General features: G+C 53.3%; 2 protein-coding genes across 4 annotated transcripts; both read right to left on the reverse strand.

Annotated features, from left to right (window-relative positions):
* Nucleotides 1-315: 315 nt before the first annotated feature.
* Nucleotides 316-7919, reverse strand: SLC38A7 (solute carrier family 38 member 7). 3 transcript variants are annotated; one of them, XM_030956324.1, is made up of 11 exons: nt 7813-7919; nt 6213-6644; nt 5785-5983; nt 5550-5694; nt 4740-4838; nt 3952-4009; nt 3508-3622; nt 3136-3283; nt 2854-3053; nt 2538-2592; nt 316-2444 (listed from the first exon to the last, which is right to left on the reverse strand). In XM_030956324.1, the coding sequence occupies exons 2-11, from the start codon at nt 6477-6479 to the stop codon at nt 2342-2344; spliced, it is 1389 nt and encodes a 462-aa protein (XP_030812184.1). In that variant the 5' UTR covers nt 6480-6644; nt 7813-7919; the 3' UTR covers nt 316-2341. The 3 variants fall into 3 exon arrangements, with proteins under 3 accessions (XP_030812184.1, XP_030812186.1, XP_030812185.1); XM_030956326.1 differs by having other exon boundaries at nt 6213-6604; nt 7813-7889; XM_030956325.1 differs by having other exon boundaries at nt 6213-6638; nt 7813-7838.
* Nucleotides 7920-8047: 128 nt separating this feature from the next.
* GOT2 (glutamic-oxaloacetic transaminase 2) lies at nt 8048-21530 on the reverse strand. Its single transcript, XM_030956174.1, has 10 exons — nt 21402-21530; nt 16000-16156; nt 14704-14832; nt 14291-14350; nt 14008-14169; nt 13457-13561; nt 12431-12581; nt 11615-11780; nt 10532-10682; nt 8048-10049 (listed from the first exon to the last, which is right to left on the reverse strand). Exons 1-10 carry the CDS (start codon nt 21467-21469, stop codon nt 9927-9929), a joined length of 1272 nt encoding a protein of 423 aa, XP_030812034.1. The 5' UTR covers nt 21470-21530; the 3' UTR covers nt 8048-9926.
* Between the last annotated feature and the right edge of the window lie 1262 nt (nt 21531-22792).

Genomic DNA, 22792 nt, shown 5'->3' on the forward strand with positions numbered 1-22792 from the left:
TGGCCGGCCTCAGTCCCGGAGAGGAAACTCCCTTCAGTTCCTTCCCAGCCACACCACACCCGCCTGCCGGCCCTGGGGAGCGACACTGGGGTGCCACATCGGGACCGGGGCCCACAGAGCCTCCCCTGGCATCGCCCGGCCCTGGGCGCGAAGATACCCCGGAGAATGAGGGCTTGAGGAAGGCAGTGGGGCTTCCCAGCTCCACACCATCCATCCCAAAGCTCGGAGAGCTGGGATGGCATTTCAGGATATGGCTTCATCCCTGTATCCCACCCGGGAGCATCTCCCACAGAAACCACCTCGTGCTGGCCTGACACACGCATCACAATGTCACTTTTATTGAGTTGAGTTCCCTCCACTTTCTGCATGTACAAAATACATGTTAAAAGGCCAGTGTTTGTAAACAGGGGAGCGGTAAGGCAAACAGGAACGACCACAGCACCTCCAGACCCGCCCAGCCCTCAGCCACAGGGACTCTGCGGGGGCACCAAGGGAGCCCAGGTGTTCCCCAGGTGACATGAGACACTGTGTCCTCATCCACTTCGGCCAAGGGACCTCCTCATGCCTAGCACACCTTCAGGAAAGCCAGAGCCACCAGAGCCACCAGGTACCAAACCTTTTCATCTTCCTGCAGGGTGGGTACTGGAAGGCATTTTGGCATTGGCATCTGCTGAGCATCTCTGCTGGGCTCCACGGGAGGTGGCTCTGTGCTCCCAACATCAAGGACAATTGGCCATCTTCTTTATGCCAAAGGGTCCCCAAGCCCCAGCTCCTGCTCACAGGCAGGAGCCTGGCAAAGGGGCTCAGCACACAGCCAGTGCCATACCAGTGGGGGTTTGGTGGAGCCTGGTTTTGTCAAAAGATGAGGGCACAGATGCTGGAGATCCCTTGGGAGGGGCAGGAGGGATCTGGGCCTTCACAGCATCTCTCAAACATTCCTGCTGTGCTTAGGGCTTTTCTTCCTCCTTCTCCACCTGGGTCTCCCTGTCCCAAGCAGCAATGGGGAGGTCCCCATTTACACTCAGTGTTAGCAAGGAAAGACCAAACGTTTCTATGTGGGGAAGCACCCATGTGCTGTCACCCCTCCTGCAGCCACTGGTTGCAGCGGGAGAGAGCCACGTTGAGAAGTGCAGGAGCACAAGCCATGGTTCTCCTTCCCACCACAACAGCCTGTGCTGCTTCCAGAAGATGCAGGAGGTGCCGGGCCAGGTTTTGCACAAATCTGGGCTGAACCCTCATCACAGATGCATCAACAGCTATCCCTGAATCCTCCCTCCCCAAGGGTTTTAGAAGCCAAACAGCATAAAAAGAAACTCAAAGACAGAACAAGAGAACATTGCTGTTGAGGTTTAACACCCCCAACCAAATCTGCAGCTGGGGGAACTTCTCAACCCAAAAAAAGGAGGAATGAAACTATCATCCAGACAGGCAACAGAGGGACAGCCCAGAGCAACACCAGCCATACAGAGTGTAAATGACCAAGAGAAGAATATAAAACAAATTAATACTGATTGCTTTATCCCAATAGCATCCTTTAAAACCTGGCCCAGTCCCATTTCCTGGACACCTGGAAGAACGGGATTGTAAATCTGGAGAAGAGCTTTTCCCTATTGTAGTGTCTTCAGTAGGTTGATGCAGTCATAGCAGCTTCTCACTCATAGCAGAGTGAGCAACCCCTGCCAAGGAAAACATTGCACTGGCGTGTCCCTATCCAAGGGTCATTCTGATCCTCAAAAGAAAAAACCCAAACAGGCTGAAGGCAACCCTTTGTAACACAAAGTGCAGCCCAGGCAGAGGGAGATGTGAGAGAAGGGGCAGGAGACCAGCAGGAAACCAGAGTTCAAACCAAACATTGACACAGAATAGGACTGTGGGATGTCTCCCTGTCTGATAAACATGATTACTATTTCCCTTTATGCAGAACACTGCTTCTCTCTCCAAAGTTGGGAAGAGTTTTGGAGAGCTGTGGAGAGGAGCTCCACCAGCACAAGGGTACATAGATGAGAGCAGCATGGCTTTGCAAACCCCAACTACGACCCCTTAGTGATGTTTGAGGGAGGGATTTCTACTTCAGGGGCAGAAAGAGCTTGCCCTGGATGACAGTCCCCTTGTAGTGTTGCTCTGGCTTCACCAGGGAGCCAGGGCTGAGAGAAGCCTGACTGCCTGCAGCCTTAAGACAATGAGATACAAACCACCACAGGGCTTGTTCAGCCAAGCCCTGAGTCACAACGGTTCTCTTGGATCTTCCCAACACACCAACACGTTTTCTTCCCACTTCCCTTTGGTCCTAGGGGAAATCTCCATCCCCTCAGCAGCAGCAGTGCAGTCCAGCCTGGAGGAGTCAGGCTGTAAGATCCACAAAGATGGCATTGGCAGTGGTCTGTCCAAAGATGAAGGCTCCAAGGGTGACCATGAACACCCCATAGCTGACCTGGGCCCACCAGCTGTGGATGCAGGAGGACAGAGCATATTTAGAGGGGTCCTTCACCCCAATATCCAGAGGGGAATGGGGGAGAGGGGAGGCACATTTCAGTTACCTGATTGCCCTGGTTTCTTGGATCTCAGAGAGCTTGGCTTGAATCAGACAGAGCCCTGAAAGGCAGGGGAGGCAAATTAGAACCAGATGAGGACAGTCCACTGGGGACTGAACAGACACCCTACAAAACAGGGAGCTGCACTCCCTGTTACAGGGCTCCACATCCAGCCAAAATAGTTGGGCTGCTGACTGGCCTCACACCACATTAGTTCTCCTCTAAAAATCTCCTGGTTCCTGTGTTTCCATCCTGCCCCTCCCTCTTCGAGACACAAGGCCGTGAGACCTTTGTCAGCCCCTGAGCATCCCAGGATCCCTACCTGGGAAGACAAAGATGAAGCAGGCAGCCAAGCCCCCAATGACAGAGATGACTTTGCCAATATCAGGGATGAAAAGAGCCAGAAGGAGTGTCAGGAGGAACCAGCTGATGGTCTGAAGCAGGCGTCTCCTCCGCTCCCGAACCACGTCCTCCTCCACCGTTACCCCGGTGTAGCGGAGCCAGAGACCCTCCAGGACAGCCCTGTGGGCACAGACCCAGGATAGAGGGGTTTCCTCATGCTGCTCCTCCTTCCCACACCAGCCCCATCTCTCCCAGCACTCACCGGCCACAGAAGTGCAGGATGGGGTAGGATGTCAGCACACAGAGGATGATGAAAGCCCGGGCAAGGGCAACAGGGATGTCATTGGAGGGGTAGGACATCAAGACATCCTGCTCCACGCCAGCTCCAAAGGTTAGGAAGCCACAGATGCCTGCCAGGAAGAGAGCAGTCAGCAGGGGACAGGGACAAGTCTCCTGAGCATCTGTTTGAAGGACCAGACTAGGATGGATTCGGCACAGGGCACATTTTAGAGGTGTTTGATGGACTCTCCTCCCTTCTCCCTCTGACCCTTGGTGACCAGAGGGTCCCTGCCCTCCTGAGGCTCACAGCCACTCCAAGGACTGTGCCACACTCACATGGTGTCCCCTCACTTACCAGTGCCTGTGTAGACAAAGAGAGCAATCACCATGGCTGCTGTCACCACTGCCCCCCAGGTCTTCACCTCTGGCTGCTTCATGCTGTTAAAGACGGGCACGCTGCTCACATGGCACTGCCAGGACACAGAGACAGTGGGGATACATGATGGGCAGAACCATGGGGAATCCTGCTCATGATATTCTGTGTTTGTTGTGATATCGTGATCTCCCAGGTTTGTCACTGGAGAAGAAAAGGGGAGGGACAGGATGCCCTGTATGTTCTAGCTGGGGTAAAATGGATCCATCTCCATCCAGAGGTGGTGAGATGTTACAAATACTTCAGTGTCCTTGCAAAGCTGGGCAGTGAGCACACGGGCAGGGTTTTAGCCAATCACACAGGCAGGGTTTTAGTCTGCCATCCAAGCAACAAGATGGAAGGGGAGTGCCAAGCTCGTGGCCTTACCTGGAACCCAAAGCAGATGGTGGGCATGGCATTGAAGACAGCTGTCCAGGTGGAGGGGCTGGAAGGAGAGAAACACTCATCAGTCACACCAGAATCCCCTGTGACCCCCATCCAGTGCACCAGGGGAGGATGAGCTGGGAGTGCTCAGTGTCTTTGCCTTACTGCATCCCCCCACCCAGGATGATGCCATTGCATGGAATGAGGTTTTCTTGGGACCTGGTACTCCCTGAAGACAAGGGCCTTTCACTGAGACAGAAACAGCCAAACCTGAGCACACAAAAGTGAAAGTATCAGTAAAAAATAAGGATCTAGTTGGGCAGTGCAAAAAACTGGTTTAACCTTTGCTCTGCCATAAAATTCCTGCACTGGATCCAAAAAATATACACAGTGAGGAAGGGAACAAGCCATGGTGGTTGTGCTGGTTAAGGAAATAACCAAAATCATCCAAATATAGACACAGCCCTTGTGGCTGGGTGAGCACAAACACTGCACAGGGAATCCAGGCCTGGATATGTCAGAGATAAAAACCACTCAGTGCTATCAAAACCTGTGATGGAGCCATGGGGACCTTTAAGAGGTCCTTTTCTTCCTCTTCACCACCTGCTCCTCTGAAACACACAGAGGTGCAGCCATTTGGGAGCTTCTGGCAGCAACATGCAGAGTCCCCAGGACCAGGGATGGGACTGGTGAAAGATTCATCCCGTGCCTTTGCAGCCCTCGCTCCCACAGCCCTGCCTGGCTCTGCAGTGCTGTGATGGCACTGACAGCATCGTGTCTCTTGCTCTCACCTGGTGGGGATCTCCACAGGCACCAGCTCCTTGTCGGGCCAGATGTACTTGATGATAATGACTGCTGTGACATACCATGTGCCAATCACACTGAGGGAGCTGTGAAAGGGGATAGGAGGCTGTGAGTGCTCTGCCTCCCCACTTCATGGAGGGTCTCCTCCCAGCCTCTCTGTCCCCATCTTCTGGGCCGCACAGCCCAGGCTACCCCACTCCTGCCTATCAGACACATTTTGCTTTCCCTTCCCATGGGAATGTGCCAGGAAATGTCACCCACTGTCCCCCAAGCAGATGCCAACACAATTCTGTTGCATTTGGGGGTTATCCCATCCTTCTCTGAGTGGCAAACCTGCCAGACTTTGGTTTTGGGCTGGAGAAAGAGGCAAGTGTTGAAGCAGTGACACTCCTTGGTGCCCCTGGTCCAGCTCCAGCAGCCAAGTCACACCAAGATTCTTGGTGGAGCAGGGCTGACCGCAGACCACCCAGCCTAGGGACACTTAGTGGCTCTCCTTTCTGCTGGATTGCCAACTCCAAAGATAGGAGACAATGTAGTTGAAAGCAGCATTCCCTGCTTCCTCCAGGAAGCAGAAGGGAGGGACAAAAGCCATGAAGTATGACACTGCAGTTGCATGGTGCTCAGCCACTCCTCTACTTCCCAGATGGGAAAACTGAGGCATGGGAAGGCAGAGGATGAGTGGGCAGATATGGCACTAGAACCACAGCATTTCCAGTCCCTGTCCTCTGCAACCATGCTTAGGTGGGTACTGGCTGGCCCACCCCAGGTCCCAGCCCCAGAGGGCTCTTCCCACCCACCTGGCATATTTTTGGAAGCCAATCTCTTTGGGGATGGAGAGGGGCAGGATGAGCAGGAAGGCGGTGATGCTGATGGTGAACTTGCGGTCTGTGTACCAGCGGCTGCTCCCAACTTCCTCAGGCTCCTTCACCAGAGCAGCAATGACTGTGGGGACAACCAAGATGGTCAGGTTGGCCCTTCCAGCTGAAGGGACAACAACAACTGGTTATTATTTGCTCCATGGGAGGCACTTACTCTTGTCCTCCTGGTCTCCAATGATGATGAGGAAGGCGATGCAGGTGCCAAAGGTGTAGACAGCGATGGCCACCTCGCACAGCACACCAGGCACCTTCCCACAGACAGCCCACACAACCTCCTGGTAGGTGCGCTCGTTGCTGGCCTGCGAGCAGTATGCCAGGATGACCAAGCCTCCGATGATGAAGATCAGCATGCACTGGGATGGGAGAGAGACAGGAGGGAGGGAACACTGAGCCAACAACATGGCAAGGTTCCCTGAGCCACCCCAGGCAGCCACCCTTGAATACACTGAGAATCTCTGGTGCACCTCACCCAAAAGAGCTTCTTCCTAGGAGTCTGGTCCTCCCCAAGCCCTTTCTGGGGCACCATGTCCCTCCCGTGCACCCTCCCAGGGTGGGATGGGGGACTGTCCCTTCGCCACTCACCATCTGCAGGGTGATGCCTGCAGCCACGCCACCAGCCATGCTGAAGGCAGCAGGGAAGTTGAGCAGCCCAGCCCCGAGAGCAGCATTGACCACAATGAAGACAGCTCCCAGAGCCGATGTGGCCCCCAGACCGTTTCCTTGGCTCTCTGAATTTTTGGGCACCGTCTCCACACTAGGGCTCTGCAGGAGCCTGGCCCGTTCGCCAGCATCGTCACTCCATTCCCAATCCTTGTAGTCACTGTTGATGCTCCCAGTGCCCTGAGCCATTGTTCCTTCACAGGTGGCACAAGCCACTGTCCACGTCCCACTAGTGCTCCTGCACCAGGCTCAGCTGGGCACCTTGAGGAGGGTGCACTGGCTCCATCAGGCAGGAAGGGCAGCAAACAAACAGGCTGGAATGCAGCAACACGGGAGTCAGGCACTTCCCTACTCCTACAAGGGGATGAAGAATGACACTGTTAAGTGTTAGTTAAGTTTTATTAACAAGGGGCAATCTGGGCATCAGGTGGGGGCACAGGGGAACTGAGTTCCCTGGGTCTTAGCTTGAGGGGTCACAGCACACACAAACCAGCAGAGATATAGCAGGAGAACTCACCTCTTGTCCCTCAAATCCAAGGAGAGGACACAACTGCTGCTGGATAGGGGACTGAGCCCTGGCTGTGGGGCTGAGGAGCTGCAGCTTTACAGCAGGACTCGTCTTTCTGTGGGCACGAGACCCAATGTCCTGGCTCCCTTCCTGATTTCCAGCCCTAATTTCTGCAAGCTCTGCAAGACAGAGCTGAGCACGTGCTCCTGAGTAAAGAGCAAGGCTGGGCTCAACAGGAATGACCTCTGTGCAGCAGAAATACTGTGTCAACAGGAAAAGCAGGACTGGCCCCTGCCAGGGCACCCCCAGGGTGACAACCAGCAGGAGATGGATGATGTCTCAGAAGCTTTTGGATTTGAAGATCTGGTGTTTCCAGCATCACAGTCCTTAGGGGTTGGAAAGTCTAAATCTCATCCCAGTTGTCTCCAAGGTGGAGGACATTGACCCTCACAACCTGGCAGGATTTTGCAGGAATCTATATGATCATGAGAAATCTCTTTTCATGGAAATCTGGTTTTTATTCCTAGAGCACATCTACAAAGACTACCTGCCCAGCTCACTCCTTGCTTCTGGGCTATTTAAACTCTGTGCTTGTGCTGTGAATCCTCTGTAAAGATTTCTGGGGAAGGGGAGGAAGTGCCACCCTGTGCCCCGTGGGTAGGACCATGGAGGAGAGGCGGGTGGGTCCGCGTGGGCTGAAGTTCCCACCCGGCCGAGGATGCTGCAGGGGGTCGATCCTTCTCCCATGGCCTGGGGGAGGATGCTGAAGGGTGTCCTTCCTCTCCAGGCAAAGCCGCCATACTCTGGCAACCAGAAAGCCCGAGAGCAGGCGCTTCACCGAGGGTGACTAGACAGACCCGCGGCGCCGGCGGCGCCCCCCGCCCGGAGGAGCAAGGCCCGGAGCCGGTGACGGTCAGCCCGCGTTCGCAGGGGATGCACAGGCTCCTGCCCTGGCCGGTCGCTGGGCTCCCCGCGTGTGTCCCCCCGGTCCGTCCGTATCCCGGCCCCACTCACCAGGCGGGGAACGCGCTCTGCTCCGCTCCCTTCGGCCCCGGCCCCAGCCCCGGCTGAGCTCGGCGGCAGCGGCGGCGCGGCGGCGGCTCCGCCCTGCCCGCTGCACGCCGGGGGTTGTAGTCCAGCCCCGGAGGCGGGGGAACATCAGCGAAAAGGCAACATCCCCCTTCGGGTAGCCCTTCCCAGAGGCTGAGCCTGCGGGGACCCGCGGCAAGGAGACGGCGAGAGACAGGGCTGTGCTCCAGGGTGCTTTTATTGTACAGAGAACGAGCAGAAGAACGGCCCCGCGCGGGTAAGAGGGCAGGAGGCGGCAGCTCCAGAGCCACGCAGAACCGAGGACCACAGCACAGGAACCCACAGAGCCGTGGGGCAGCACGTACGGCGTGTGCGGCATGGAAAGCGGTTTATTGCACAAAGGACAGCAAGCAGCGGCTGTGGGCATCGGGCCAGTAAACAAGCGGCGTGGGAGCGGAAACTTTCTGTCAGGGAGCGGCGGCAGGATCCAGCCTTCCAGCAAGTCTGGCAACAACGTGCACTAGACCGGGTCAGGTGCACCAGACTGGACCTGTCCCAGCTCCAATGGGCACACAGCTGCCCTGGGCAGGAATGGGAAATGAGGACTGCCCTGCTAAATACCCTGGTATGGCTGCAGAGGGAAGAGGTGCCTATGGATTGAGACAGTGCGCAGACTTAAGAGGTAATGACTCCAGCTCCACTCCATTGTGCGGCAGTGGCCAAAGATGGCCCCATGTCCCAAGGCAGACAGCTTTTGGGAATTTGTCCTCTTGCCAGCAACACCTATGTTCAACACCACAGGCTTCAATTTCAGCTCTTCAGTGACACTAGCTCACACCTGGACAACCTCAGTTCACACACACTGTGCTCCTGGGGCCCATCAGTGGGAACTGCCTCTCTACAAGGGATTCTCAGGAGATGAGGGTTTCACTGGTCATATAAGATCCCCTGTGCTAGCATGGCCCTGAGAGGGAATGTTTGGTGCATGGAAGGGACAGGATCCAGCTGCACAATGACAGGATGAAGTCCCCAGCTCAACACAGCCATGCACCAGTTTATTTGGATTAAAAATCAGAGTCCAGTATGTCACAGGACCTCAGGGACACTTGGCTTAGAAGGACAGTATGGTTTTTGAGTCATCAGCTCTCAGATTTCTCTCAAGATCTCTGTTTTCTGGTGTCACCAGATATGTGGTTGAACAGAGGGGAGAGGTATGCCCCACACCTCGACATGAGGGGCATACTGCAGGGTCAGCCTCTTGGCTTACAGCTTTGGGACACGCAACAAATACCGCAGGGAGGACTGCTGGAGGTAAAGGGCTGGACTGCTGGGCTTAGGACAGGAATGGGGCGAGGCAGAGACCACCAGAGAGCAGTTTTCAGAGGAGATTGTTATTGGGGAGCAGGGGGGTGAGAAATTGTTTCACCTCCAGGTATGAAAGTGAGATAGGTTGAACAGAGGGACACTGGTCTGCCCCATGCACTGATGCCACTGTGAATTACACCTGAAAGGAGAGTCCAAGATGGAAAGAGCGAAGCCAACGATGGAGCAGAGTTTGGTAGTGAGAAGTCCTCAGAGCTGTTTGTCAGAGGACAGCTTTGGTGCTGCCCAGCCCCAGGCTGGGATGATGGAGGATGGAGCCTGCTGGCAGCAGGGACTGGCTGAGGAGCTTGGAGGAGCACACCAGAGCAGCCCTCCAACTCAGCCCACTCAGCTCCCTGCCTGCTTCTGCTTGGGCCAGCAGTCAAAAGCCTCACAAAGCCTTCTCATGGAGAAATGTGTGCGGAGAAGCTTTTGGTGCCTACACTGGTAGGAGGGCATTGCTAAGCATTTGCTTCCTCCAGCATAGACAGGTGCCGGGGCTGATGGAGAAAGGATGGACAGCAGGGAAGAACGGCTGTGACGAGCAGGAGCCAGCAATTATGTCCCTGCTCCACAACACAGCGTGGATTTGACAAGGCTTCTACAACTCATCTACAAGATACATTCAGCAGCGGCTTCAAGTGCTGTGGTTGAAGTATTCTGCTTGTTTCTTTTCCCTCCTCATCTTCGACTGGTGAGGAAGGGAAAGCCACCAGCTCCAGGGCACCCCTTTGTCTCTACTTTGTGACTTGATGGATGGCATGAGCCAGGTAACCCACATTGCCTGACGTAACTCCCGCCACAGAGATGCGTCCGTCCTTTGTCATGTACACTGAGAACTCCTTGATCAGCCGCTCCACCTGGGGAGAAAGAGCAAAGTTCAAACTGCAGGCCAACCTCTGCTGTGTCAGCAAAATGCAAATTTACCCAGCTTGCTGAAACTCAAAGCAAACTGGCTGCCAGCAGACAGGGCATCCCACTACCTGCAGAGTACCCTGTGCACCAACAGAGATGCTGCTCAGCTCTCAGGCCAAGCAGCAGCACTGCAGATGTTCAGCTGGAAGAGTCACCTTGCTTGAGCTGGCCTTTAAGGTCACTTCAGAGCAGCACTCAGTGACTGCTTGCTTTGATAGACATGACAGCTGCATTTACTTTCAACTTCCCCAAGTACACCAGGGAACAGAGCAAGACCGGGGTCCCCATGATGTGCCAGTGCTTAGGGACTGGAGGATGTTCCTTCCGAGAAGAAGTGCTTACAAAGGCTCATTTTGGCATCTGCAGTCAAAAACTTACTGACGAGGACTGCAAATGACACTTAAGAGACCACTGGAATTGCATTTACCTGCTCAGGCTTCAGCCCTGTGAAGCAGAACATGCCGATCTGGTCAGTGATGTGCTGCCAGTTGTGGGAGGATCCCTCTTTCTTTAGGTTGGACACCAGCTGAGTCCTCATGCTGATGATCCGGTCAGCCATGCCCTTCACCTCTATGAGCCTGAGGAGCCAACCCAGGAACCATTCAGAGCTCGGCTAGAACACACCAATGCTGCTCTCCCCACCCCAGCTATAGAAAAGCAACTTCTCCACCTGGAGGGGCCCCATAGAGGGATGCAGATGAGCATGAAGATGTAGCTCCAGCTGGGGGAGCTGCTTCATTCTCCTGATACCAGAAGGTGACCTCTTTTTATTTATTCCATTGCTGTTGGACAAGACTACCAGAATATAGACATTTCTCACATCTGAAAGCCACGGGTCAGTAGGATGCCTGATGGCAGCACTACTCAAATCCAGATAAAATAGTATCTACAGATAAACCAAGAGTGCAGGGGTAGCATTGGCAAACAGGCCCTGCTCCAAAGCAGCACTGCTAGGAAATGTCTCTGCTGGGCACTGCATCAGGCACAAGTGTCATGCTGCCAAAAGAACACAGCCCCCAGTGAGGCCACAGCACACTGCCAACCTTTGTTCTGCCAGGCCAGCTGCTGGGAGGGACCTGGCACCAAGGGGCTGTGAAAACAGCACAGCACAGCCAGGAATCAGGCTTAGGGCATGAGGGGTACATTCTTGGGTCTCATTCCCAGGGAGCTTATGCTTCCACTTCCCCCACATGAGACACGCTACATGGCTACACCACCTCAGACTTTTATGCTTCTTGGATAGGCAGCTCCTGCAGCCCTCAATCCTTCAGGAGCTTTATCCCCTCCTTTATACAGTGTTTTCTTCCTTGAGAACACAAGAAAAACCTGTTTGTGTCAGGTTAAACTGACACCAGCTGATGCCAGGACATAAGCAGGGATTTCTCCAGAGTAAACAAGGTTCTGACTGTTGCTGAAGCTAAGGGCTGCCTGTGACAGCAGCACACAGTAAGCACAGCACAAGGCTGCACAAAGGCATGCACTGTCATGAACATTACAGAGTTCTTCTTACCACTCCTTCCTTAGGTCAGGGGTATTCAGGATCATGGAGGCAATGCGAGCTCCGTTCACAGGTGGGTTGGAATACATGGGGCGGATGAGGATCTTCAGCTGGGATTCGACCCTCTTGGCTTCATCTGGATCACTGCAGATCACTGTGAAGGCACCCGCACGCTCTCCTAAGAGAATCACAGAATATCTAGAGTTGGAAGGATTATTGAGTCCAGTTTTTGGCCCTGCACAGAACAACCCCAAGAATCCCACAATTCCTGTGTCTGACAGCATTGTCCAAACACTCCTTAAGCTCTGTCAGGCTTAGTGCTGTGACTACTTCCCTAAGGAGCCTGTTCCAATACCCAATCACCCTTTAGGTTAAGAACCTTTCCCAAATATCCAGCCTAAATCCTCCCTGACACAGTTCTGTGTCATTCCCTTGGGTCCTGTCACTGGTCACAGAGAGCTGATGCTGCCCCTTCAGAGGAAGCTGATGCCTGTGATGAGCTCTGCCCTCAGTCTTCTCTTCAGGATGAGCACGGCAAGTGTCCTCAGCTGCTCCTTGTATGGCTTCTCTTTTAGACCATTCACCATCTTTGTAGTCTCATTTGGACACTCTCTGAAAGCTTTATATCCTTCTTACACTGTGGCACCCAACCCCACACAGCTGTAGGGGATCGCTGTTCTCTAGAAAGGTCTCCAGCAGCTCCTAATGGGTCATCCCTGCTCAATACTGCAGGATGAACACAGGCAGCAGGAAGACACTGGCTGCTAACCCTTGGAGGTACTGGGATCCCACCAGCAGCCTGGATGAAATGATTTCCTTGTCACTCACCGTACAGCCCCATGTTCTTGGCGAAGGACTGTGACAGGACGATGTTGATGCCCTGCTCGATGAAATACCGCACAGCCCAGGCATCCCGGTTGATGTCCCCACTGGCAAAGCCCTGGTAGGCCATGTCAAAGTACACGAGGAGGTTTCGTTTCTGCCAGCAAAGATGGAAGAGAGTGTCACAGAAGCTGAGCATCCCTCCAAGGAGCAAGGCAGCAGGCTGAGAAAAGCCATGCAGACAGTCGTCTGTCTGCCTGCAGCAATTCTCCTCCAGAAAGAGAGCCATTCCCCTTCATTTACCACAGGGAAAGCAGCCCAAAACCTGCACCTACCCAGTACACATCAAAACAGCAGCTAAAGACCCTCCAGGGCATTTATGGGATGTGCAAGTCTGGCCCAGGAAGCAGAAGTAAATTCAACAGTAATAAAAGTCTACTTCAATGTCTTCTGCATTACCAGTTTCCAGGAAAATCACCAGGGAACTCCCTAGTCAGCTAGGCTCATACCCCAGATACTCTGCCCCTTAGATCTACCCTTCTGTAGGCCACAGAGATCACTTTGATATCTACCAATTCTCAGGACCCTACTAAGGCCAGGTATCTCCAAGCCAAATTTCACTGGCTACAGGCTTGATGGAGCAGCAGGAAGGAGCAGAAGGTAGAACCTGTTCCTTTCTATTTGCAGCTGAAGCTTGCAAGGAGACACCAGGCATGTGAGAGATCTTCCAGCATTTTTAATACACCAGCACTGGGTGCTCCGCTCCAGCAATCACAGCTCATGCTTTCAACCCTGTTGCTCTCCTTTCAGGTCTCCCTGCTCCAGCTTCCTGGGAAGGTGCCAGCAGAAAGCCCAATGGTCAGCTGGAAGCTTTCTGGGTACATTTGGCTGGCTTCTGTCAGGAACATGACACCCATCCTGGCTTCATGGAAGGGAATAACCTTTAGTGAAGCGAAGACCAGGTGCCACCCATGAAAGGCCAGAGATGTGGTTTGCCCAGGAATGGCACAGTATCCCTGGGACATTGCTTACCTTCACTGTAGCTGCCAACTCCTTCCATTGCTCCTGCCGGGGATCCACCCCAGTGGGGTTGTGAGCACAAGCATGTAAGAGGATGATGCTTTTCTCTGGAATTTTCTAAGAAAGATGTTACAGAGAATGAATCATCAATGATATCTGAGCATTCTCCTCAGCAGATGAGACAGCTTAGATGAGCTCTGTGAGGCTTCTAGCCTTGATTTAATGCCTTCAGGCATCATAGAATGATAGAATATTCTGAGCTGGAATGGACCCATAAGGAGTCCACCTCCTTGGCCCTGCACAGGACAACCCTGAGAACCACACTATGTGCCTGAATTGTTCAAACACTCCTTGAACCCTGGCAGACTTGGTGCCATGACAACTTCCCTTGGGACCCTGCTTGAGTGCCCAACCACCCTCTGGGTGAAAAATCTTTTCCCAATACCCAGCCTAAACTTTCCCTGACACAGCTTCATGCTGCATGATCACATATAGGGTAAAGTAATATCACCACCCGTTTCTCCACATGACCTCCCTTCTTCCAGGCATGGAAGGCAACTCACAGAAATGTCATCCATGGCTCCAGAGAAGTCAAGGCTGCAGGTCTTGGGGTCATAGTAGCGATAAGCCTGAAGCTGCATGCCAGCATCACGGAAAATGGGAGTGTGATTGCCCCAGGACGGTTTGGGTAGATACACATCACGGCTGGCTTTGAAGAATCGTTGCTGGTCAATAGAAAGACAGAGTGTTCAAAGAGGTTATGTACATACAAGCAATTAAAAAACCGTAAAAATTCAGCTCGGGTTAAAATATGTCCTTTCCTTCCACTGCTGGCCAGGCACTCACCAAAAAGTTGGCTCCGATTCGCAGAGATCCAGTCCCAGAAATACCCTGCACAGTAACATACTGCAAGAAAAGAAAAAAAAAATCTGAGTAGCTATGTTGTGTTACAGGGAGAGCGCAGTCACTATGTCAGCACTGGCAGCAGCACACCAAAACAGGGACAAGGGGCTGGAGGGACCACAGGGGTCAGCATCTCCAACTCCAGGGCAGGGAGTTGGGCCCTCTGGCAAGGTTAAATCCCCTCCTTGGACAGGGCTGTTTCACCCCAGGCTTCAGAGGAAGCAGTAATCCTTGGGGCCAGCTAGCCAGCCCACAACTCAGAAGCATCAATACCCCAGCGGTTCTTCCACATTTGCAGAGCACCCACACACAAACCGTGTGTCCTCCCTGCCCCTTGTGTCCCAGCCTCTCCTTACCCGGCCACTCTTGAAGGCCTCACTGTTTTCCCCCAGAGCCAGTTCTGCGGATGCCCGGGTGAAATCTGCCAGTCCTCCGATGGGCAAGTACTCCTTATCCATCTTCTTGGATGCTATCATGGCCTCCGCCTGGAAGGGAGGACACAGGCTCAGCAAGGAAGGCATCACCATGGAGAGAATGATGGACAGCTGAAGGTCACTTCTCTGCACATTTGCTTGCTCGAAAGGGGCAAAGGTTGGTTTACAGGAGTTTCTCTGCAGGGCTCATTCCAAGCAAGGGGCAGCAGTAAACATTTCAGATAAAACCCCACAGCCACCAGAGCCCGCAGTGGGTGACAGCGTTGGTCCCGTGGAGCCAAGGAAACCTGGCACCAGAAGAGAGCACCACTTCCAGCCCATTACAAGTCAATGCTGCTGCACAAGGACACACATTTCTTTGCCCAAGCAGGAATTGTCCTGCAGAAAAGCAAGACCTGAGTGTTACTGAGAGGCAGATATCATCTTTACATAGGAGACATCCCCAAACCAGGTAGGGTAGCAAATGTTTTGTAGGGCCTTGTCATGCTGGAAGTGGCACAGACCCTGGCAGTATTCACATGCCACCAGGAAACTGTCTCTGTGACACCAGCCAGGCTCTCTGGTTGTGACCCAGCTGCATAGACAGAGGGAGGGCAAGGGATGGCTTTAAACCCCACTCTGACACATGGAAAAGGCACTCTCCCTGCACCCTCCCTGTCAGTGCAGCCAATCAATGCATGTGTCAGCTGCCAGCTATTTAACAGCCTATTTCTACCCCTACAGCCCTAAAAGACCCCATAATCCCTTCAAGGGCAATGTCCACGCCCAGCTCCCTGGGCTGGAGTTTTAGACTGGCTTATGGAGAAACTGGTAGTATCGGCTCAGCAGAATTTCTAAGACTAATCCACTAAGCGGCCAATGTCAGCCCCTTCCTCCCTTGTGGGGTGCCCTGAAGAACATCAGCCTGTTCAAGAAACACCCTGAAGTTCAGAGAACAGGTACATTGCAGGGTTCACATAAGTCAGCAACAAGTTAGAGTTACCTGAATGGGAACAGGACATGTATTTTCTGTTTTGTCCTGTACTACTTAATGGCTTTGTCATGTCTCAAAAGCATTAGTCTTGCTAAGGGAGACATCCACAAATACTGTCCTGCTCTGCTAGGGACAGAGCTTATTTGAAGGATCAACAGACGAAACTTGCTTAGTGACCTTCCCCTTCCCTGACTCCCTCAGAGTACCTGGCACCTGGATCTGGCCCTGCCCAGCAGGCAGCTCACCTTGCGAACACAGTTCAGGACATAGGGCTTCCCGTTGTCGTCCCGATACGCCCCCACTCCCAGGTTCATCTTCTTGGAGTTGGTGTCACGCTTGTAAGCTTCTGTCACCCCCAGGATGGGGTCGGGGGGTCCCATCTCCACATGGGACCACCATGAGCTAAAGGGAGAAACAAGAAGCTAAGCATGAGGCTTGAGAACTGGGCAGAGAGAGATGTGCACCAACAGAAACCCACAAGGGAAATCTTGTCTTTAAACCATTGAAAAAGGTACAAATAATTGTACCTTTTTCAGAGAATTATCCAAAAAACCAAACCTTTTAAGTCACATTGCATATTACAGAATGGGCAAAGAGCCTCAGCTCATTGTGGCTGAAGATAACTGAATCCTCTCAGTCATTAGCATGTTGAAATGCTCCTGTTTGCCTTATGTGCTAACACCACAAAGAGCCCAGGAAACTGGAGCCTTGAACTCCTATGCTCTGGACAAGTGCCCAGAGCCTGCACGTGGGATTGCACAGGTCATTCCCCTCCAGGGAACCTTGGCCAGACCCAGGCAATTGCACAAAAGCGTGAATATGGAGTCTCTTCCAAACTCCTGGAAAGGCTGTAGTACATGAAAACCAAACTGTTTTTCTCCCAGCATTGGCTGACAAAATAAAGGTATTTCCACTCTTTGCCCTACAAACTCTGCCTCCTCTGGTGTTGTAGACAAATGCTGTTTTCCAGGAAATCATAGAAGACAGTTTGTTCCCCGTGTGACAAGTGACAAGCTCTGATGTGAAGACCCTTCCCCTGCTATCAAGCACAAAACCTCCCTGCATCAGGAGGAGCTCTGTGCTCCCCCAACACAAGGAGCCACCTGCCTCTGCTTGGCTGGCAGCACACCCTGAAGATGGAGAGCCTCTCTTAATGTCAAGGGCAGAGCAGACCAGGCTATAAAAAGAAACCTGTTATTTCCTTTGGCCAGAGTCTCTGCTCTGTCCCATGTCCAGGCTTTGCAGGCCTGCAGACAGTGCAGGAGCAGCAGTGTGGTGTTTTTTAACCTGCCTGGCAGAGGGATTTGGCTGTCACAGCCCCCTCCTGAAGGCACTGCATGCAGCTCTGAGTGTCCTGACTCATCACAGGTCCCCCAGCTCAGTGGGGAACAAAGGGTGCAATACGAAGTAGATTGGGTTTATCTCCTGGAGGACAGAACTCAAGCCTTGACTGCTGAAGGAGTAACACACATACACACAGACATATCAGCTTTACTATGCTTTGCAGCCCAGGAAAGGCTATGTCATCTGATAATAAGATCCTTTCCCAACTTGGGAATGCTGTCCTGCGGCTGGTCTGTGCCCCAGGCAATGCAGGCAGCCTGGAGCCAGCCCAGGGCCAGCAGACCTCCTGCTGAGTGTGCAGGGCAGACTCTAGGCAGATACAGATCTGTGGGCAGTGGGGCCATGAAGGTTAAGGAAGCTCTCACTGATCAGCAGAACTCACACAATCATCTTTCCTCTCCACTCTGTCCCTGTTTTAGGTCCATTTAGGCCAAGTTTCCTCACTGAAGAAAAATTCTGTGCTCTCCCATGTATGTAGATTGCATCTCACGGAGCCTCAATCATTTGACCTCTTCAGACTAACTTCAGACAACCCTCTGAACACTATTTCCAAATTTTAAGAAAAGCCTGTTACTCCTTTTGACAGGCTTTGAGGAAGAGGTAGAGCCACCTCAGGTAGTTTAAAAATGGAAGATGTGCTTAACATCACAACAGTTTTTTAGACCACCAACTAGTCTTAATTACCTCTTAAGTATAGGATTAGCTTGGAAAGGAGGATGAGTCAGAGATGCCAGCAACACACACCCTCCAGAGAGGGACAGGGGCTGCAGCCAGCGTGGAGGGAGTGACCTGGGGAACCAACCTGAGCAGGACACGTCAAGGGGACTGTCAGGGCAAACTCCTGCTGCGGGTTCAGGCAGCTTTGGACAAACCCCTCCCAATGTGTTCCTGGCAATGGAGAGGCAGGGAAAGAGAGAAACAATGTGCAGTAGTGTGGCTTTCTTCAGTTTACCTGGTTTAGGATTATTTTGGTAGCAAGGGCTGCAGGAGCCTGGCTATTTGTTTTAAAGAGCTGCTACTTTGGAGATGGTGACAGCACCTTCTTTCTGCTGGGCTTTTCCCCAAGCAGCTTACAGTGTTTGGGGTATTTAGGTCCTGATCCTGCTAAGGCTTAGGCAGGTCACTGAGCTCTAACATACTGCAATTAATGCTGATCCTGCAGGCATTTACCTAAGCTGCAGCACTCCAGAGAGTTAAGTACCTTTGTTCTGAGCTGGTTTTTGTGTTGGCTTAAGGCACCGACGGGTAGGTTTAGGACTTATTTTCCTGTTCTCAGCATGAAGGTTTCCAGGTGAAACAAAACTCCTCTGGTGTTTCCAGGGAGGTGAGCTTGCAGGGACGCAGGAAAAAAAGCCTAGGCTGAGTTGTCCAAATACATCAGGATACCAAAGAGATCACAGAGACGGAGCTTTCCCAAAGGGGTTTGGGAAAAAGAGATCTACTAGGGGTCCAAGGCCACAAACCCTAACACACTGCTGCCCCCTCTTACTGTTGTCCCTGCACTGCCTTGTATTTTATTTTGAGCAATTAAAAGAACACTGGGCTTGAATAAAGGTCAAAGCTATAAACTGTACATCTCTGCCAGGCCAGAGGTATTCAGTGCAGAAAACTAACCAGAGGTAAACTTAAGCTGGGGTTGAACTGCCCGAGGGATACTCCACGTAAGCCAAAGGAAGCACATTCTCCAGCTACAGGACTTCCACACAGAAGGCCAGTCAGAGTTTAGATGCTCACCAGAGCTCCAGACAGCCTCTGTACTCTTCAGCCATGCTGGTCTTCTGAGCTGGTTTAATGCACAACTGCAAGTGCAGTGGGACAGAGAAGGTGGAAAAATGCACCAGGAATTGCATAAATTTGCACATTTTTCAAAAATATATGTGGAACTTATGCCTCAAGTGCACAGACCTAAGAAGTGCTTCAGGACTCAAGCCAAGCCTGGAGAACAAGCATTTACAAGCCCAGTGAAGGTTTCCATCGTGGAGAGGCCAGCCCACGTTCCCTGAGGTACAGCCACATAAGATCCCAGATTTCAGAAGCTTTGCCAGAGCCCCCACAGCAGTTCTGCAAGACAGAGCAGAGCAAGGGGCCAGAGGGGCCAAAGGCTGTACGTAAACCACATCTAAAGCAAATATTTACACAAGAACAACACCAACAGGCTGCTGGCTACTACAGGATCTTTCAAGCCTACAAATTCCTTGCCCCAGTGAGCCTCGGATAAGCTTTCCACCGAGAAAAGTATTTGAATAGCCGTCTTGTGATACATCAGAGCAGCAGACTGAGTTATCGTCCTAATTAGCATTTGTGTGTCAACGGAGCCATTTTAACCATTTCATATCTCTTAACCTCTGTTCTGCTTTCAGAAAGAGCATTCCCAGCACAGATTAATGATAGCAGCTGGAGCACCACATTACATTGCTGAAGATAAGGAAACAGAAACTGCTAATCAGTGCATGGCTTCCTTTGTTGCATAATAAGCCACTATTCCTGAATGGAAAGAGGGGGCTGTGCATAGAGGCTCCTTACAAAACTTAACAACTTTTCTTGGGTGAACTCAATGCAATTTGCTAATTTACACTTTGCTGTATAACAAGCTTGAGAAAAGCAAAGCTTATGCCAGCAGGCTCCATACCTTTCACAGGCCTGCTATAGACCATGAGCACAAAACACAAGTTCTAGGCAGCTGCTCTTCTGTCCCTGCTGAGAAGAGCCAGAAGGCTGGCTTAGAAGTAGTAGTGACTGCTGGAACAGACATTTAAAAAAACCACTGCTTTCCTGCTCTGATGTAGGCTGGAAGCTGTTTCTTAGAGACCTCCCCACTAGTGAGGGCCAGGAGTCAAAGGGTTCTGGAGAGCAGCAAGGCCTCATCCAGATCCTTCTGCACACTCTGCTTTTTGGCCCCCTGGTCTCAGTGATGTTCCCAGCCCGATGGCTCTCAGGTCAGCTGTACTTTATGGAAACTTGGATGTTCTGGGCTTTTCACACAACTCCAGCATTCTTCTATCCAAACCTCTGCTGACGAGAGACAGCAGAATCCAGAAACAGTCACTCCCACCCTGCCAGGGTTTGTAACTCTGAGAGCACAGCTCTAGCACAGCCAGCACTACTCCCACCCCATTTCATGGATCATGGGGTCACTGGAGTCCCTTTGGTCCCACTACACAGGGCAGCCAGACAGCACCACTTCAGCCCCATTTTACAGCACACAGAATCCTGGAATGGTTTGGGTTGGAAGAGACCTGCAAGATTATATTGTCCAAACCCCTGCCATAGACAGGGGCACCTTCCACTAGACCAGGATGCTCCAAGCCCTGTCCAACCTGGCCTTGAACACTTCCAGGGATTCAACAGGCAGTTTCTCTGTACAACCTGTGCCAGGGCCTAACCACTCTCACAGGGAAGAATTTGTTTCTAATATCTAATCTAACCCTGCCCTCTGCCAATTTAAACCCTTTCCCCCTTGTCCTGGCACTCCATACCCTTGTCAAAAGTCCCTTTCTAGCTCTTTTGTAGCCTCTTTAGATACTAGAAGGCCACAATTAGGTCACCCCGAAGCCTCCTCTCTTCCAGGTTGAATAACCCCAGCTCTTTCACTCAGCCTTTCCCCATAAAAATGGAGCTCCATTCCTCTAGTCATCTTTGTGGCCTCCTCTGGACTTGCTCGAACAGGTCGATGTCCTTCTTGTGCTGGGGCCCCGAAAGTGGATGCAGTGCTGCAGGTGGGGTCTCAGCAGAGCAGACCAGACGGTCAGAATCCCGTCCTTTTACCTGATGCCTGCACTGCCGGTGATGCAGCCCAGGACACTGTTGGTTTCTGCGCTGCGAGCGCACATGGCCTGGGCACGTCCAGCCTCTCACCGACCACATCATTCGTGCCCCGAAGCACAGTGTACATCACTAGCAGCGCCCCAGCCAACCACTCAAGGCACAGGGTATCTCCAACCATCGGTCACGGCACAGGGTGTCCCCAGCCTGTCGTTAAGGCACAGGCTCCCCCGGCCCCGTTTCTCGGGGCTGCCCGGCGCCTACGCGCCCTCCACGGCGGCGCCTCAAGGGCAGGCGGGGGGCGCCGGGCTGGGCCGCAGCCAATCAGAGCGCGAGGACCCCCTCCCCAGCCAATCGGAGCGCGGTCCGTCCCCCCGGCAACCCCCATCCCCAGCGCATCGTCAGCCGCGGGCCGCACGGGGGGACCCGCTTCCCGCAGCCTCCCCCCACCGCCACCTCGGAGCGGGGCTCAGCCGCGGGAAAACCCCTCCGCCGACACCGGCGGGCGGCCCTAGGGGCTGAGCCACCTCTCACCCCTCACCTGGCGCGGGAGGCGGCGGCGGCGAGGCGCGGGGCGGCGAGGAGCCGGCGGCTGTGCAGGAGCGCCATGGCGGCAGCGGCAGTGGTGGCAGCGGCGGGCGGGCGCTTCACACCACGGGCGCCGGCTGAGCGCCCCGCCCCGCGCATGCGCCGCCGCGCCCGGGCACCGCCCGCGCTGCCCCCTGGCGGCCGCTTCGGGTCAGTGCAGCCGCGCCGCTCGGTCCGGGGCTGTGCTGGGCTGTACCGGGCGGTACTGGGCTGTGCTGGGAGGTACCGGGATATGCAGGACTCGGCTGGGATGTGGGCCATGCTAGGCTGTACTGGGCCATCTTGTGCCAGGCCATACTGGGCTGTCCTACACTATACTCGGCTGTAGTAGACTGTACTGGGATATGGAGGACTCAACTAGGACATGGTGGGACATACTAGGCTGTGCTGGACCATCTTGTACCAGGCTGTATTTGGCCTTACTGAGACATACAAGATGGTACTGCATCATACTAGGCTGCACAGTGCTATGCTTGAGCTGTATAGGACTGCACTGCACCATATGGAGCCATGCACAGGCAGTCTTGGGCCACAGTGAGCTATACAGGATTGTAACACGCTGTATGGGACTCTGCAGGGATATACAGGGCTGTACTTGGCCATATGGAGCTGTACAGGACTGTACAGGACTGTACTAGGCCATACTGGGCTGTATGGGGCTGTACTTGGTTGCCCTGTGCCATTATGGGGTGTACAGGGCCATGTGGAAGTGTAAAGGTCTGTACTGGGCTGTGCTTAGCTACACAGGACTGTACAACATCACACAGGTCTGTATAGTGTGGTACTGGTCCATACAGAAATGTATTGAGCCACAGAGGGATACACAGGGCTGTACTGGGCCATATAGGACTGCACTGTACCATACTGGGCTGTTCTGAGCCACACTGAGCTATGTGGGCTTTAACTGGGCCATAATGGGCTGTACAGGGTTGTACTGGGCTGTACATGTGCAGATGGGACTGCCCTGCACCATACTGGGCCATACAGGCCTCAGCTGGGCTGCTCTGGATAGTACAGGAATGGGAAAGATTGCACTGGGACTCCGCCAGCATCGTCACCCTGGGACTGGGTTCCAAAACTGGGAGTGGGGGAAACAACCCTTGGGATGTCCCAGAGGCTTTGGCAGGGTGTGGGAGGGATGAATGGGAGGGATGGCTTGGAGGTACAGTGTCCCCACCCAGTTTGCCTGCACTCTGCTCCCCAGGGATTTTCCAATGACCCTCATTCCATAGGGGCTTTCCCAAATGCTCCATCTCTCTTCCCCACCCAGGAGCCACGTCCTCTGTGGGATCAGAGTGTGATATCCCCCTCCTCCCTGTCACCCAGCAGCCCACCATGGGATGG

The sequence above is a fragment of the Camarhynchus parvulus genome, chromosome 11, assembly GCF_901933205.1.
Source record: "Camarhynchus parvulus chromosome 11, STF_HiC, whole genome shotgun sequence".
NCBI lineage: Eukaryota > Metazoa > Chordata > Aves > Passeriformes > Thraupidae > Camarhynchus > Camarhynchus parvulus.